We start from the raw sequence: 17,014 nt of genomic DNA on the forward strand, positions 1-17,014 counted from the left end.
AGTCCTTCTTCAAACCATAAGTCTACGCCCCTGGGCTGGAATAAGAAAAGTAGTTCTTGGAGCATGAGGAACTCTAACCCAAGGCAACTCTCATACACCAAGACGGTTCTGCATTCACCAGTTAGGCAGCTCTTATTCCAAATGCTTGTGACCAAAGTTTACTGGGTTTTTTTTTTTCCCTTCAGATTTCTGAGTATTTGCCAACCTTAAATACAAAGACTTTTAAAATATACACCTTATATTATACATACGACAACTATGTGTAATAGTTTCAGTGAGTCTCTGCTTTGTGAACCCATCACTTGAGATCTGGTGTAAAGTTTTACATCTATGGCATCAAATCAGTGCCCAGAGTCGTTTAGATTTTATGTCAGCTATTGACGATCTGAGATGCTGGAGGAAGGAAGACAGAGACGACTGTAAAGCAGCTAGACAGGAATTAGCAGGCTTGGAGGCCACTCAAAATGGAACCTTCCCTCATGATCAGCTTTCACCATGAAAAGGTGGAGGTTCAGGAACACCAAGACCCATTAAGGGAAAGCTGCTTCCTCCTGGTCATCTTCTGGCCCTGAGTGGAGACATAACATTTTATCCATTCATTTATTCATCCATCCATTCATTCATTCATTATTAGATGAGTGGAGACATGACATTTCATTCAATCATTCATCCATCCATCCATCCATTCATTCTTAGATGAGTGAAGACATGACATTTTATTTATTTGTTTGTATGTATGTCTATTTTGGTCTCTCTATGTACCTCTGGCTGTCCTGGAAAATGCCATGTAGTCCAGGCTGGCCTTGAACTCACAGAGATCTGTCTGCTCATCATTTCAAAGAAGAGAACATTATATACTACGATCCCCTCCCTTAAGAGTAAATCCACTATTAACTGTAAAGGATAACCATGCTACAATCCACAGACCCAAAGAAGCTAAGTAACAAGGAAAACTCAAGGAAGAATTCATGAATCTCACTGTGAAGGGGAGATAGAATAGACATCACTGGTTGACGGGGGGGGGGGGTGGGGGGGGTGGGTATATGAGGAGGTGTTGAGTGGGGGGGATGGGCATGGGAACAGGTGGTATTAGGTTGGGGGAGGATGGAGGGTGAGTACCAGGAAAGACAACTGGAATCAGGGGCATCTCTGAGATGAACTAGAAACCTAGTGTAATGGAAACTCCCAGGCACCTATGAGGGTGACCCTAGCTTAGACTCCTAGCAATGGGAGATATGGAACCTGAACCAGCCATTTATTATGAGCAAGCAAGACTTCCAGTGGAGGGACTGGGACCCCAACCCAGCCACATAACCTCTGACCTACAACTTGCCCTGTTTGCAAGATACGCTGGGGCAAAGGTAGTGCAAAAGTTATGGGAGTGCCAACCAATGACTGGTCCAGCTTGAGACCCATACTGTGAGTGGGAACCCACCCCTGACAATGCCTAGAGGGCCAGGACCCAGAGGTTGGATAGCCCAGAGACCTAGGATAGAACCAAACATGACTGGCGAAAAATAAAAAAGTCGATGAAATGATTCCTAATGATATTCTGCTATGCTCATAGACTGTTCCCTAACCCAATTGTCATCAGAGAGGCTTCACCCAGCAACTGATGGAACAGATGCTGACCCACAGCCAAATATTAGGGGTACCTCAGGAAATCTTGTGGAAGAGGGGGAGGAAGGATTATGGAAGCCAGAGGAGCCAAGGACATCACAAGAAAACCTACAAAATTAACTAACCTGGGCTCATGGGGGCTCACAGAGACTGAACCACCAACCAGACAACTTGTATGGGGCTGATCTGCACATATGTTGCAGCTGTGTGGCTTGGTCTTCTTGTAGGACTCCTGGCAGAGGGATTAGGAGCTGTCTCTGACTCTGTTGCCTGCTCTTGGGACCCTTTCCTCCTGCTGAGTTGCCCCGTGCAGCCTTAATAGCAGAGGAGGTGCCTAGTCTTGCTGCAACTTGATATGCCATGGCTGGCTGATATACATGGGTGGCCTGCACTTTTCTGAAGGAAGGTAGAGGAAGTGGATGGGGGGTGGGAGTGGGGAGAAGGACTGGAAGGAGAGAAGGGAGGGAGAGGAAACTGATAAGGCTGGGGAAAAAATTAACTGGTTAATTTTAAAAAAAAGAGAAAAAGAATTACAGTAAAGAAAAAAAAAGTTAATCTACTGTGCTTGCCAATTACTTGGGCAGGAGACCACGCCTCAGGAAAACTGATTTACCTAAGACGTGTAAAGGAGATGGGGAGGGATAATTATCTCCTCTTTGAGATAATGGCCTCACACATCCCAGGAGCCCTTCTCTTCTGGCTGTGGCTCACAAATATTCACTGCTACACCTGCCACTTTTCTGAGGTGAAACTCCAGTGTCTACTTTTCCTTTTGCCCTGTGTGTCTAATCTTGGGAAGCTGACCACACTCTCAAGCACACTCTCCCGATGTTCTGGCATCTCTCACTACTGTCTCTGTACACACACCCTCGGCTCTTGCTGCAGCTGCTACACATCTCCACTGCTGACCTGAACTCAAACCTTGACTTTCACTCTTCCTTTTCCCCGACTCTCTCCTCCTAGCTGCTCCTTACAGCTTGGCAATCCTGTGGTTTTTCTCTCAAGTTCTCAAGTTTGATAGTTTTTAATTTATTTTTACCAAGGACTAAGAAGCTGTAAAAGAAAATTCTAATTCCTCAGTAACATCTGTCTTGTTTAATTCTATGTTCGAAGCCGCAGTAAACTTGCAGAACACAAAGTCAACATATAAGAGAACATCAGTGCTGCTACCCAGAAACGGCAAACTTGTTTAATGGAGTCTTCCTTGTGCATGGGCATTGCCCGTGTGTGTCTGTGCACCACTTGTGTATCTGCTGCCCATGGAGGCCAGAGGAGAGAGCGGGACCCACAGGACTGCAGTTATGGAGGGCTGTGGGAAACCATGAGTGCTAGGAATCAAACACGAGTCTTCTGAAGAGCAGCTAATGCTCTCAACTACTGAGCCATCTCTCCAGCTCCTGTTTATGTATTTAATTTATAGACGTATTTACTCTTGGGTGGAGTGTGTGTTGTGTGTGAATGTACAGAGTACATGTACCTATCCACGCAGAAGCTGGAAGATGTTTGTATCTTCCTCTATTACTCTCTGTTTTATTATCTGGAATGGAGTTTCTTATTGAATCCAAAGCTCACAGTTCTGGCACAGCTGACTGGCCAGCAAGCTCGGGATAATCCACCAATCTCCACCCTTCAGATGCTGAGGTTACAAGCACTCACAGCTTTGCCCACTTTCACACGGGTGCTGGAAATTGAGCTCATGTTCTTCTGCCTTCAAAGCAAGTGTTCCTACTCCCCAAGCCATGTCCCAGACTCACTAATGTCAAGTTATTAGAAATAGAAATCAGGGAAACAATCTCATTTACTAGAACCTTAACAATACCTAGGAATAAATTTAACCAAAATAATGAAAACTTCCTATAATAAACACTATAAAATACTGATACAAAACTTGAAAAGAAGGGCTGGAGAGATGGTTCAAGCTGTCAAAAATACTTGCTATTCTTTCAGTGGACCTGAGTTTGGATCCCAACAGCTAAGTTGGGTGGCTTACAACTTGCCTATAATTCCAGCTCTAGGAGATCCAATGTCCTTTCTGGCATCCAGACACTGGCACCTATGTGGCTGGCTGGCAAGCAGGCAGGCAGGCACACATGCACACAAGCACTCAAGCATTCTAAAAGATGGTTTATTAAAGAGGAAGAGTCTCTCCAACACCTATCCTATGCTCAGACTATTATATAGTGCACACTTAAATTTAAGAATGCAAATAACCCTAGGAGTTGTTAGATTCCATTTTAATGAGAGAATATGAGTTAGTGTAAATAAATGCACAAGTGGAATGACCTGTCTCTGATAACTGGGTGTAGGGGCACAGATGTCCTTGTACTCACAGATAAGCACTAGGAAAATCAGGAATGTTGAACACACAAGGTTGTCTATTCAAAGGAGGAGATATATAACCTGTTTTCTGACCAGAAGGCTGAGAACTAAGGTGGTTAACAGGCGAGGCGACCTCTGTGCTATCTGTAGGGCCAGGCCACATCTGGCTCCCCCAGGCTCCCACATACAGGACCAGAAATGGTTAACAGCCTAAGTGACCTCTGCACTATCTACATGACTGTTAAGAGCACTTGCCACACCAGAGCCTCCCCTAGCCCTTAGGGTAACACATGTAAGCTATCTATAGAACCCATTTCCATGCAAGAAGTGACAGGTACTTTGAAAAGAATTTTGATGGAATTATGCCTTAAGCTTTATTGTAGACATGGGCTTGTGTTACACCAGGAAACTTTTTTCCAAATTGTACTGTACTTAAATATGCTTAAAATTAACTGCCCAGTGCCAGACTCTGGAAGTTTGAACCAACACTGGCTACTGAGTCATGTTGAACTGCATTTCCTTCTTGCTTCAAGTGAATCATTACTCTGCTGGCCATGGTGTTTGCGGGGACCCCCACAATACGGTTTATTTGTAATCAACTCTAAAAAGGAGAGGCCATTAGGAGCTTTGGTTATCAGTGGAGGTGAGGGTGAGGGTGGCAGACTACCTAAGTAAGACATCTCTGCAGGGTCACCCTAAGAGATGACAACTACAGGAAGGCTTTAGAAAAATGGAGAGGAATCAGAAAAGTACAGTACAGTGAGAAAGGCACAAAAATTTTCACCTGAAAATAAGCAAGTTTTAGAAAAAAAGAAAAAAGCCTTGCAGAAAATGTTATGTCTTTTTTGGCACGTAATTCCAAAACTCAGAGGTTAAGGCAGGAAAGCCACTATTTCAAGGCCATCCTGGCCTACAGTGTGGCCCTGACTTTAAACATTAAAAAGGTTATTATGCTCCATGTAACAACGAGATAGCATAGAATAAAATTACATTGGAAAGTTAAGCCCTAGGAAGCAAAAAATGCTAATCCCGTTTAAAACTGTTATCTATACATTTATAATATTCTGGAGAAACAAATTTCAGGTGACCAGTTTCAGCTCAGTCCACTTACCTGTGTACATGAGAGAAGACAGCGGATACCGCAAGCCGAGTGCCTCCTCCGTAAAGGAGTCAACAAAGTCCTCCAGCATATGAAGCCCCAAATCTTTTCCTCTGTATTTCTTTCTTATAAACATTGTATCAAGAACTGGCAGTTGGTAACTCTGAGTAAGAAATGAGGCACATAAGCTTCCTGCAGTAGTAAGAGAGACCAAAGAATTTTACACATTAAACTACACGTACATTTAGTAAATACGAGTTAATGTTTCTGAATAGTTTTTCCCTTATGTTAAGAGGCACATCAAAGAAATGCATATATTCTATAATATAAAGTGCTAAACACTCTAATGTATACGTGTAATAATAAGGATAGCTATTATTTTATGTTTTCTAATGGTCAAGTAATAGAAGACAAATGGCTCAATCCATTTCATGACCAACATACTTGACTCTGACTATACATATATAACATATATAACATAGTATCTTTAGACATAACCCTAACCTTCTCCCTGTCTCTATCATGGACTGAAACTGCTAAAACCATGAGCCAAAATAACTCTTCCTTCAGTTGCTTTTGTTCAAGTATGTGGTCACAGCAACCAGTAAGTCTGACTAGAACACTACATAAGACATTGTTACTTGGTCCTAAGAAATGAAGTGTTGCAGCTGGAGAGACGGCCCAGTAGAGAACCTGGGTTTGGTTCCCAGCACCGCATGATGGCAACCAACCACCTGCAACTCCGGTCTGGGGATCCAATGCCTTCCTCCTGAGAACCCCAGACATGCACATGATATACATACATACATGCAAACAAAACAGCAATACAGATATAATGAGTAAGTAAGTTTTTTAAAGAAGTATTGATACACACTACGATATATGAGATTTGAGATTTGGAAAAAGAATGTTAAGCTAAAAAAAAAAAAAAAGAAAGAAAAAAAGCTAGATACAAGCCACATGGTGTATGATCTAAATTAATTACTGGTTGCCAAAGACTGGAAATGGAAGTGACTCCTATTGTATACAGTTTTGTCTTTTGTAGCAATAAAAATTATTTAAAATTGGTGAGATGTGATACATTTGAAATGGGTAAATTATGTGGTATGCGAATATACAAAAGTGTTATTTAAAATACAAATAGCAATTTACACATTTGATGTATACTATTTATAACCAAATTCGGTAGAGACAGTCTGAAAACACACTCCCTCAAGTTTACCCACTTTCTCAGTAAGTCTCACCACCCATGTGTCCAGTTACTCACCCTGGCTCTTTCTACATAGTCCACAACAACAATCAGGAATCCTAAAGCAGTAGCAGTAACAATATGTGGGGCCTTGTTTCCCTTGCCCAGGGTACAACACTGCTCCACAGGCCTTCCAAACAGCCTCGTCACTAAACCGTCAACCCTACTACCATGCATTATACTGGTAAGTTGTCATGAGCTGCTTCTGCTCATTGAGAAGCTGGCTCTCGGTAGAGCTGTCCCTGGTCCTGCCCCATTTCAGCCCTAAACATGTCTGTCTCACAGGATCCTCTAAGCCCTTGTCTGGAGATGTGCCACCCCCCCCCAAAAAAAGCAAGAACACTGTGACAGGGAGAGAAGAGAACAAAACAGGCCAAAGGTAAAAACATCACATTCTTAAATACAGCTAAACAAGGTCAGATACTTCTAACAGATGTCACTATTGTTAATCCCATGATATAAGAACAGAAGAAGCCAGGCAGTGGCACACACCTTTAATCCCAGCACTCAGGAGGCGAGGCAGGCAGATCTCTATGAGTTCTAGAAACTCATCCCTGGACAGAAAGCTAACAAGGAATTCCAACTGACTGTCAAATTCCCCAGTTGGTCTCAGCTGGTTATCTGAGCACTACAGATGTGATGATGTCATTGCTATCTGTTGGAGCCTTACTGGGGAAACTCTGCTCAGGAACTCTCTTACCTGGAGCTCCAGCTGGCTGCCTTAATAAGGCTTCCCCACCGGGCTTCTGATGAATTTAATGACATTACTGTTAGCTGTTATTTGTTCTCTTACTTGGAAGCCTCGAAGTGGGGGATGACACGGGACACTCTCTGTCAAGATATACTCTAGCTACCTGCCCCAAGGGGGCTTTCTCGACTGATTTCTACTAGATATTTTAAGTACCTTATTTAATGATGTTTTACTATCTATCTATGACTTACTGTTATCTGCTCTTACTGTGGCTTGCAATGTATTCAATAAACTCGCTCATTCAAAACCAAAACCAAGGGGCTGTGGAGATTGACCAGTGGTTAAAAACGCTTGTTCTTGGAGGGGAACTGGGTTCAGTTTGCAGTGCCCATATGGTAGTTCATAACAATCCATAACTCTAGTTCCACTGGATCTATTCCCTCTTCTGACCTGTGTGGGTACCAGGCATGTACATGGTACACATACATACATGCAGGCAAAAACACTCATACATATCAAATTAAAAATAAACTAACAGCATGACTACTGTAGGTCATTCTCCAGACTAAACAGAATAGCTGCCCACTCTGGGCACCCTTTACCTGGATTCCCACAGAGATGTCTGGTGTCTTTTGAAAGAGCAAAAAGAATGATGTTACCCTCCATCCTGAAATCCCTTCACCAGAGAGCAGAATTAGCTATTTCTTCGGCCTAGAGACCTTTTAAGATACAACCTCTACTCTCTCCAAATTCTACCACTCACTCTCTATAAACCAGGCTTGGTAGCCATCTGTAATTTCTGAAGCATTCAAATCTGCTTCTCACTTTCAGTTTCGGCCTGAAAGTATCTTCAGACACTTTGCACTTCCTGTTACCCCAACAGTTCATTCAGAAAAGCTTCTCCTACCCCTTTTATCTAGAACAGCACCTCCCCCACACTCTTGGCTGCTCTTTACCCTCTCTTCCTCTAAAATCTAAGTTCCTTGAGGACGAAAGCTTACAAAATTCTTATTCTCAACTTGTCCTTCTTATTCTTTTCCTCTTGCCTCGCCCTTTCCTCATCTGTATGGCACCTAAAAATAACATGAAGAAATGTACTCCAAGAATGCTAGTGAAGGCCGGGCAGTGGTGGCGCACGCCTTTAATCCCAGCACTCGGGAAGCAGAGCCAGGCGGATCTCTGTGAGTTCGAGGCCAGCCTGGGCTACAGAGCGAGATCCAGGACGGGCACCAAAACTACACAGAGAAACCCTGTCTCGAAAAACCAAAAAAAAAAAAAAAAAAAAAAAAAAAAAAGAATGCTAGTGAAGATCTAAGCGCAGAAATCACAAACCTATTCTGCCACACTGAGCAGCTTCCTCTTCTCACGGAACCCTTCTTTGTTCCTTCACCGACCGAGAACCAGTTAGCATCTCATGAAAGGGGCTGCGTGGGGATATCTTTCCCACACTGTATGATGTAAAGGCCAAACAAACTAGGCGATCACCCTTTACGCTTTTTAAGTCAGTTATGCATTAGCTATTCTAAAGAAACCAACCCGAAAAACAGTAAGGGTATAGTTTTGGCTTTAGTAGTACTTCTACTCATAATCATCCAGAAGGTATTTCAAATTCCCGGACACTGTCTAACAAGCCAGATTAAATTTTACTGACTTAGGGGGCTGGAGAGGTGGCTCAGAGGTTAAGAGCACTGGCTGTTCTTCCCAAGGTCCTGAGTTCAATTCCCAGCAACCACATGGTGGCTCACAACCATCTGTAATGAGATCTGGTGCCCTCTTCTGGCCTGCAGGTATATATGCAGACAGAACACTGTATACATAATAAATAAATAAATCTTAAAAAAAAAAAATTTACTGACTTAAAACACAAAAATTACTACTCCTCTTCAGCTAGCTGAAACTCAGCCAATCCCACGGCAGGCAGCGTGAGTTCACTGCACTCTATACTGGAAATCTCCATCCCGTTTTCTTCTGGGTTTCTACTACTACTGCTCTCACTTAGGCCCTTCTCTCATCTGAACTACTAGAGATCTAAGGACTTCTTGACTTCAAAAATAACTTTCCTACATACAATCAGGTGTTACAAAAACCATGTCCCTAATGCGTTCTTTGATAGCTTCATGGACAATAAAATGTCACCTATTTTAATATGGCCTTGATGACCCTTCCCAAGGGGCTCTTCCCTTTCACTGCACACCCCCCCCAGCTTTTTGGTGCTTTGTTCTGTAGTAAGATTCTTCTCTTTATTCTTTCCGATGCTTTAGTTCCACAAGCTTATTCCAACACACCCTGTACATCTGCAGCTCTCCTTTATACACAAGATCCCGTGCATGTGACTACTAGCATGGCCCTTTCCCTTCCCGACACCTCTAGTTCCTGATCATCCAGTGACCCTCCAGGGACCCTTGTAACCCTTCTGAGGGACACTTCCTTTAGGCAGGACCGAGTGCTTCATCTTCACCAGGCGCTCTTGCTAATGCATCAAACACATCACTCGTCAACACGAATGATGAGGAGGTGTCTACTGACTAGTTTTTCATTGTTTTGCTACAGTGGGGGCTTATTTTGTCTCCTTCACTAGATTTTGGGTGCTTTGAGGGATGAAACCATGTTTGTCTGCACTGAGTCACCCCTACCTCCCCAGGAAGCAGAACCCTTACTGGGAGCATTTGTTTTTTCAGACAGCTAGACATGGCCCAAAGAACACATCTCATTTTCAAAGATAAGTTCCCTAGCAAAAGAGTGCCACAAAAATCAGAAATTCAAAATCATCTTGAGCTACACAGTAAATTAGAGGCCAGCCTGGAATATAATGAAGCTTTCTGGAATAGAAAGCCCAAAGAGGAATTCAGTTGGAGAAAACACATGCTTCGTGGTAGACAAAGTTGCCATGATTTAAATTTACCTCTGTCCTGTCCTGTCCACAACCATACTGTGTTTCTCCTAGGTCTCTGGCTGAGTACATTTATGCTGCTACAACAGAATCCCTAAGACTGGGTGTTTTTTTTTGTTTTGTGGTTTTTTGTTTTGTATTTTTGGTTTTTGGTTTTTAGAGACAGGGTTTCTCTGTATAGCCCTGGCTGTCCAGGAACTGCTATGTAGACCAGGCTAGCCTCAAGTTCAGGGGTCCACCTGCTTCTGCCTCCCAAATGCTGGGATTAAAGGTGTATGCCAACATGCCTGGTTGAGACTGGGAAATTAATAAAGACATGTATTTCTTGACATTTTTGAGTCTGGAAAGTCTAAAGTAAAAGGGCTTCTTCATACATCTGGTGAAGGTGTGGTGGAGACCGCCGCTGCAGGAACAGCTGCTGTGTCTGTGTGCGTAGTGGGCTTTCTGATAGTGTCACAGCAGCAGGACCTAATATAAATACTACGTTATTTTTAGTCTCCCACCTCTTCTTGACCTAGTCAAATTCCAAAAAAGGATTATTTTTGTTCATTAACCACTAAAATTATCTTGAAATAACATATATTCACATATCTGTAGCTGGAAGTCCCACCCAGTCCACAGCCACTCAGACCCAAGGAAACACACAGAGGCTTATATTAATTAAAATTGCTCAGCCATGGCTCAAGCTTTTGGCTAGCTACCTATACATCTTAAAGTAGCCCATAACTATTAATCTATGTATCACCACATGTTCCGTGGCTTTACCTGTGTCCCATTACATGTTGCTCCTTGGGCGGCTTGCTGGTGTCTCCTGACTCAGCCTTCCTCTTCCCAGAATTCTCCTTGTCTGCTTATCCCACCTATACTTCCTGTCTGGCTACTGGCCAATCAGCATTTTATTAAACCAGTGTACAAAAACATTTCCCATAGTACATATCTTCATGGTATCTAAAATTGTCTTTAGCTTCACAGATGATATAATTTCTGACATACTGTCAATATTAAACTTTTTAAACTATTTTAAAAGTAATTTTAGACATAGAGTTGCAAAGCCAGGGCTGGTGAGTTAGCTCAATAGCTAAAGTACTTATAGGATAAGCCTAATAACCTGAGTTTGATCTTGGAACCCAGGCAAAGCAGAAGGAAAGAGCTGACCCTAGTTAAGTTGTCCCCTGTCCTCTGTATGCACTCCACAGCAGGCCCATGACCTGCCCCCATAATAGTAACAAACAACATTCATTTAAAAGAGCTTCAAACCCATTACAAAGTGTTCCCATGTACCCCTCCCCAAGCTTTACCAATACAAACATCTTAGATAGCCAGAGTATTATCAAAATCAGAAATTTAACATGTTTAATACATAGGATTTGCTAAACTGACTTTAAATTCCAACAGTTTTACTAATGACCTTTCCAGTTTCAGGAAGGTTTCAAAGGTTCTGCCATGTAAACTGAGTTGCTTCCTCCAGACCACACTGGCATCTCAGAATGCAATCACTCCACAGCTCCCCTTTTCTAAAAAGGCCATGAGAGAGCTGCACAGGAGGATGAGATGGGGGGGGGGGTCCCTATCTCTACAATCCACTGAAATTTACTCCCCACTGTAAAATATTGAGAATTAGTACCAACCCAGGTGTGGTGACGCACGCTTTAACCCCAGCACTCGGGAGGAAAAGGCAGGAGGATCTTTGGGAGTTTGAGGCCTACCGGGTCTATATAGTGAGTTCCAGGCCAATCAGAGCCACACAAACTGTCTCTGTCTTAAGAGTTAGGACCAGGTGGTGATCAGGGCCGGGAGTGGTAGTTCAGCATGCCTTTAATCCCAGCACTCGGGAAGCAGAGGCTGGGGGTGGGGGGTGGGGGTGTCCAGTGAGGTGACTCAGAAGGTAAAGGTGCTTGCTGCCAAGCCCGACTTGAGTGCTATCCCTAAGATTCACAAGGTGAAAGGCGAGGACCGACTCCCATAAATTGCCCTCTGACCTCCATATATGCACTGTGGCGCACGCACGCGCGCGCGTATACACACACACACACACACACACACACACACACACACACACACAAAGATTACAAAGATTTGATCTTACAGCTACAGGTATATCTTTTCTCTACTATGTATGTGGGGAGGGAAAGAAAGCGAGAAAGAAGGTACGAGTGTGTCAGTTTTTCTTTGGGACAATTTCTCAAAATAATTTTAGTTATGCTTCAGTTTCCTTTAGAGAAAAAGCACAACCTTGAAATACTGTTACTTACTGACCTAAAGGCTAGCATAAACACCCTTAATTCCACTGCTACCCAGCAGAGGGAGCCAGAGCTTAGAAGGAAAAGCGTACAGTGAAGACAGAAATGAGAATGGGGAATGCTGAAGTTAGGGGGGCTGCCACAGCACCCCCAGCTCTGGGATCTAAAATGGAGCTGATGACCAGGACAGCAAGTGCAGAGCCCAGGCCCCAGGAGAGAAGGGAGTCCCAAGACACATCAAAGGAAGAACGGCATACTCAGAGTTACCCTGAGCGTCAGAGTAAGACCTTTCCCCAAAAAAACAAAACTAAAACAATGAATTTGCATTTATTTTAAGCATTCTAAGTAGAAATGGCAATGCACATAGGCCATGTGGGTTTAATAAGTAACAGGAACAGCAGCAGAAATCAAAAGAGCACCTTTAAATGGAAGGAGGAGATAGATGCAAGGCTCCAAAGACTGAGGGGAAATGGCAATCTTCTCTCGTCTCTACAGAAAGGTCATCTCTGTGTCTAAGGTCTAGTCTTTACTCTTCAAAAGACTTTCCTAACAATCCTCTCTCATGGACAGTGGAACCGTGACCCTTCTCAGAGATCCCAAGTGCCAGCATCGCAATTTGTACTCTAGGGGTTAAGACACTGACAGAGCCGGGGGTCAAAATGGAGATTTCTGTAACACAGTTTAAGGAACGTGGAAAACTCACCTGTAGGCTTCACTGAGTAAAACCCAACAGCCTCTCCTTTCTTCCACAGAATCTTAGCATAGTCAGTACTGCTATGGCACAGGAACGGGATCTCATGTCTCTCCATTTCCTGTTTTCTATAAATAACTCGGTTGAGGACATACAGAACCACTCTTTCTCCAAGAGTGATCACCTACAAGAGAGGCAGAGAGCAGGCAGAGCGGTTACAATAGGCAGCCATTAGGAAACGCCACCCATCCCCTCGTTCCCAGCTTCCCCAGCTCCTACTGACCCCAGAGCACTTCAAAGACACGGTCAACACAGTTTGAAAACATTCTATTACCATAGGATCAAGGCTAATCACTCCTAACAAGAACAGCCCATTCCCACAACACATTTTACACATGGGATACACTGCCTTGCAGCAAATTCTAAAACGGGCAAAACAGGTCACAAGACACACACTGCCCAGCATCTCACTCAGGATCTGCATGATTCTAGCTGGCCGGATCCAAGGGGTCTCTCTGGCCTTAACTACTGTCCACCACTACATACTCCACTTCGATCCTTTTGAATCCCATTCCTGACCCTATATTTAATTAAAAAAAAAAAAAAAAAAAAAAAATTTTAAACCAGTACTATTCCCAGGAGACCTGCAGAACAATTACCTCATTTCATGAACTAGCCCTTGAGAAAGGCCCTTTCCTTTTGCAGGTGAACCGTCCTTTTGACAGCGCTGTCCCTGCTCCAGGATGCCCAGCCCTCCACCCATAGCCCCTTTGCTCGAGCAGATGAGCGATTATGGCGGCAGCGGGGAAGTCCAGTGCACCCCTGGGCCAGGATGGAAACAGGCCAGCTCTCACCAGCAGAGCCTCACCATCACAGGCACTGCAGTCAGCCCAGCCTCCTGCTATTGATGTCCGCTTCCCAGACACCTCTAACGTAGAAACAAGACTGCTGTTTACAAAGTCTGTTCTCTTCCAAGTCCCCTCAAAGCAGCGGTTCTCAACCTTCCTCATGCTGTGACCCTTTAACACAGTTCCTCATGTTGTGGTGACCCCCAACCAAAAAATTATTTCATTGCTACTTCATAACTAATTTTGCTACTGTTATGAATCACAATGTAAATATTAGATATGCAGCCCCTGTGAAAGGGTCATTTGACCCCCAAAGGGGTCGCAAGCCACAGGTTGAGAGTCACTGCCTTAAAGGAAAAAAAACTTTATTGTGATCATTTGTGCAGAAAAAAAAAACTCACTATATGCACACACTGCTCCAAAAGTAAATACCCCCGGCAGGGGCTCTCCCAAGCCAAGCAATACAAGAAATGACAGCACCACTCATCTCCAATTGACAGGCCACTTCTTTATGTAGCAGTAACCAACATAAAACTCCCTCTCACTGAGCTGAAGTCTACTTTCCAATGGCTATTCTTTGATAATATGAAGCCATACAGAGTATCAACATTTGAAGATAGCCATTATGTTCTTCTCAATTTTATACCAATGTAACCTCAACTACTGAAGAAAAAGAATAAAGCCAGATGAGAGTAACTTTGGAATGCCCATCCACACCCTTAGGAGGGCTGCAGACCCTCTAATCTCTGTTCACACTTGGCATACAGGGCTGCAGACCCTCTAATCTCTCTGTTCACACTTGGCATAAAGGGCTGCAGACCCTCTAATCTCTCTGTTCACACTTGGCATACAGGGCTGCAGACCCTCTAATCTCTGTTCACACTTGGCATACATTTATTACAAACACTGAAGATACCGTGGAGCTAATGCGAGCTTGTGATCAAGGCTTCTTAGCTTCATTTTACTTCTATTTATCTACAGCCAATTTTCTCACACACATGCTGCTGCTTCAGTTTGAGGGCAGTGTGTACATGTACAACTCATCTTTCTGAAACACACACACACATACACATGTTTCTTTACATCTATTCCTATTTGAACTCATTTGCTCCTGTTTTTGAGACAAGTGTCTCAATGAAGCCAAGAGTGATCCTGAACTTACTATGTTGCTGAGCATGACCTAGAATTCCTAACCTTCCTGTGTGCCACCTCCCAGGTGCTGGGATTTATAGGCATGGCACCACACCCACTTTATGCAATGCTGGGGATCAAACCCAGGGCTTCATGCATGCTAGGCAAGCACTCTACCAACCGAGAAGCATCCTCAGTGTGGTGCTTTGAATGAGAAACATCCCCCATAGGCTCAGGTATTTGAACACTTGGATCCCAGTTGGAGAGCTATTTGGAGAGGTTTACGTGGTGCAGCCTTGCTGAAGTCCATCACTGGTGATGGGCCTTAGATGACACAGCCCTGACCTACTTCCCGTTGCTTCTGCTTTGGTGCTTACAGTTCGGGATGTGACTTCTCAGTGTCCTCCTCTGGCCACCATGCATGCTTGCTGTCACGCATCCCTGTCATGATGGACTCTTATTTCTTCTGGACCTGTAAGCCCAAAAAACTCTTCCTTCCACAAACTGCCCTGGTCATGGTATTTTATCACAGAAAAATGGCTAATGTACCCAGGTTCCATCTTTGTTTCTGGATTCTGCTTTTCAGAAATTAGTTGCTTCATTCCGCACGAAGACACAGAAAATTGGTAAGCATGCCATCCACATAGTAGTGTAATGACAGGACAGAAAAGGGGGGGGGGAGTCTTGTAGCATGAGCCTGGAGACCTCCACCCATACAACTAAACATAAGTTGGAGACATGGGCTTGTAATCTTTATTATGTCAATTTAGGTTTACCACAACAAATAAAACAGAAAAATAACAGTAATGTCACTTGTTCAAGGTCATATATTTATAAATACGCTATTTCCTCCTGTGACTTTACCAATTTCTCCTCGTTAGCCAGCATCTGATAGGGCAGCTGGTCCTGCCCCGCCCCTCACTATTTCCCACTTCTCGGAGGTGACACTGTCACATGGACACTGAGATGAAGGCATCCAGTCCACACCTGGAGTCTCGTGTCTCCCAGTGAGCAGGAGAGGACAGACACCTGTTTATCCGTCTCTAGCCTGTAACCCTCATGTATATGTTCTCTCTAAGGTGCCACACCTGTCACACTTTAACTCTCGAGAGATCTCCTTTCTTCATATACTCTTCCACTGTCAGCGCTGACAAGTTACACGCTTGCACGGCCATCTACACCTGTTCTATGGCTTTGCACACATTTAAAATCCCTTCTTCCTCTAGAGTAGTTCAAGACGAGGCTGCATTACAAAGTTGGCAGATACCCAGCTGTGCATTCTCCCAGCTTCTGTGAGATGGGCCTCTTACTCTGGAATCTAAAGGCATATTCAAGAATAAATACAATATCCAGAAGGGATACTGTTTGGTATATTACTCTCCTAAGAATTCTTTTTATGAACAAATACAATATCCAGAAAGAAGAACACTCATCCATTACCTCCCTAAAATTCCTTCCTTCGAGTCTAATGTCTCAGAGTCCAAACTCAGAAACAGGAATGAGAACAGGAGCTGCAAAACAGCCCATCTGAGAGGTCAAAACCGGACGCCTCTGATCCTTCCACTTCCGCGCTTCAACGGCACCCACGCCAGCACACTAGCTTCTCCTCCACCCAGGTCAGGAGCTCAAGTAGAGGGAGGCCGCAGTCAGCTGGCCCAGGAAACCCATTCTTCTCACCCACTTCTCAGAAAAGGAAGGATCATATGAACAGAGGTCCTGGTCTCACCATAAGAAACCCCAGGAGTTCAGTGATACTTGGTTATGAAAATGGGGGAAAAGTTGAACAACTTTTGAAACTAGCACTTTACAGGAATCACTGAAGGACATGATCTGATTACCTGCTTTAGCCCTTCTCTAGAAGGTTCAGATGTTTTCACAATATCGTCAATGGCCCACCACTGGTCAACAAGGTAAAGTGCCACAGCTGAAATAGAAAAATGGCCATTAACATTTAAGTCGAAAGTGTCAGACAAAATTGCTACGTGCTATGAAATACACCCATCCTTGCTTGCTTTCCTTTTCCGTCATGTTGAGAATCAAACCCAGTGCCTGACATCCAGCTAAGTGCTCTACCATTCAGCTCTCCTCCCTCCTCCCCAGACTCCAGACTCACACTGCACGTCTTTATTTTACTTCATTACATGTTTATTTTTTTATTTTTATTTACTTTATTACATGTTTAGTTACAAGCAATTGAGAATTGCATTCTTCTAAACTAAAACTTGAAAAAAGTTTT

General features: G+C 43.7%; 1 protein-coding gene across 1 annotated transcript in view; it reads right to left on the minus strand.

Annotated features, from left to right (window-relative positions):
• Fam169a (family with sequence similarity 169 member A) overlaps window positions 1-17,014 on the minus strand; it is a 56,903-nt gene that overhangs the window by 16,767 nt on the left and 23,122 nt on the right. The window contains exons 4-6 of the mRNA XM_028871689.2: window positions 16,617-16,702; window positions 12,812-12,983; window positions 5,051-5,230 (exon numbers count right to left, since the gene is read on the minus strand). Of these exons, the coding sequence (XP_028727522.1) occupies window positions 5,051-5,230; window positions 12,812-12,983; window positions 16,617-16,702 (438 nt within the window). The remainder of the gene's footprint in view (window positions 1-5,050; window positions 5,231-12,811; window positions 12,984-16,616; window positions 16,703-17,014) is intronic.

This window comes from Peromyscus leucopus, chromosome 11 (assembly GCF_004664715.2).
Source record: "Peromyscus leucopus breed LL Stock chromosome 11, UCI_PerLeu_2.1, whole genome shotgun sequence".
Taxonomy (NCBI): Eukaryota; Metazoa; Chordata; class Mammalia; order Rodentia; family Cricetidae; genus Peromyscus; species Peromyscus leucopus.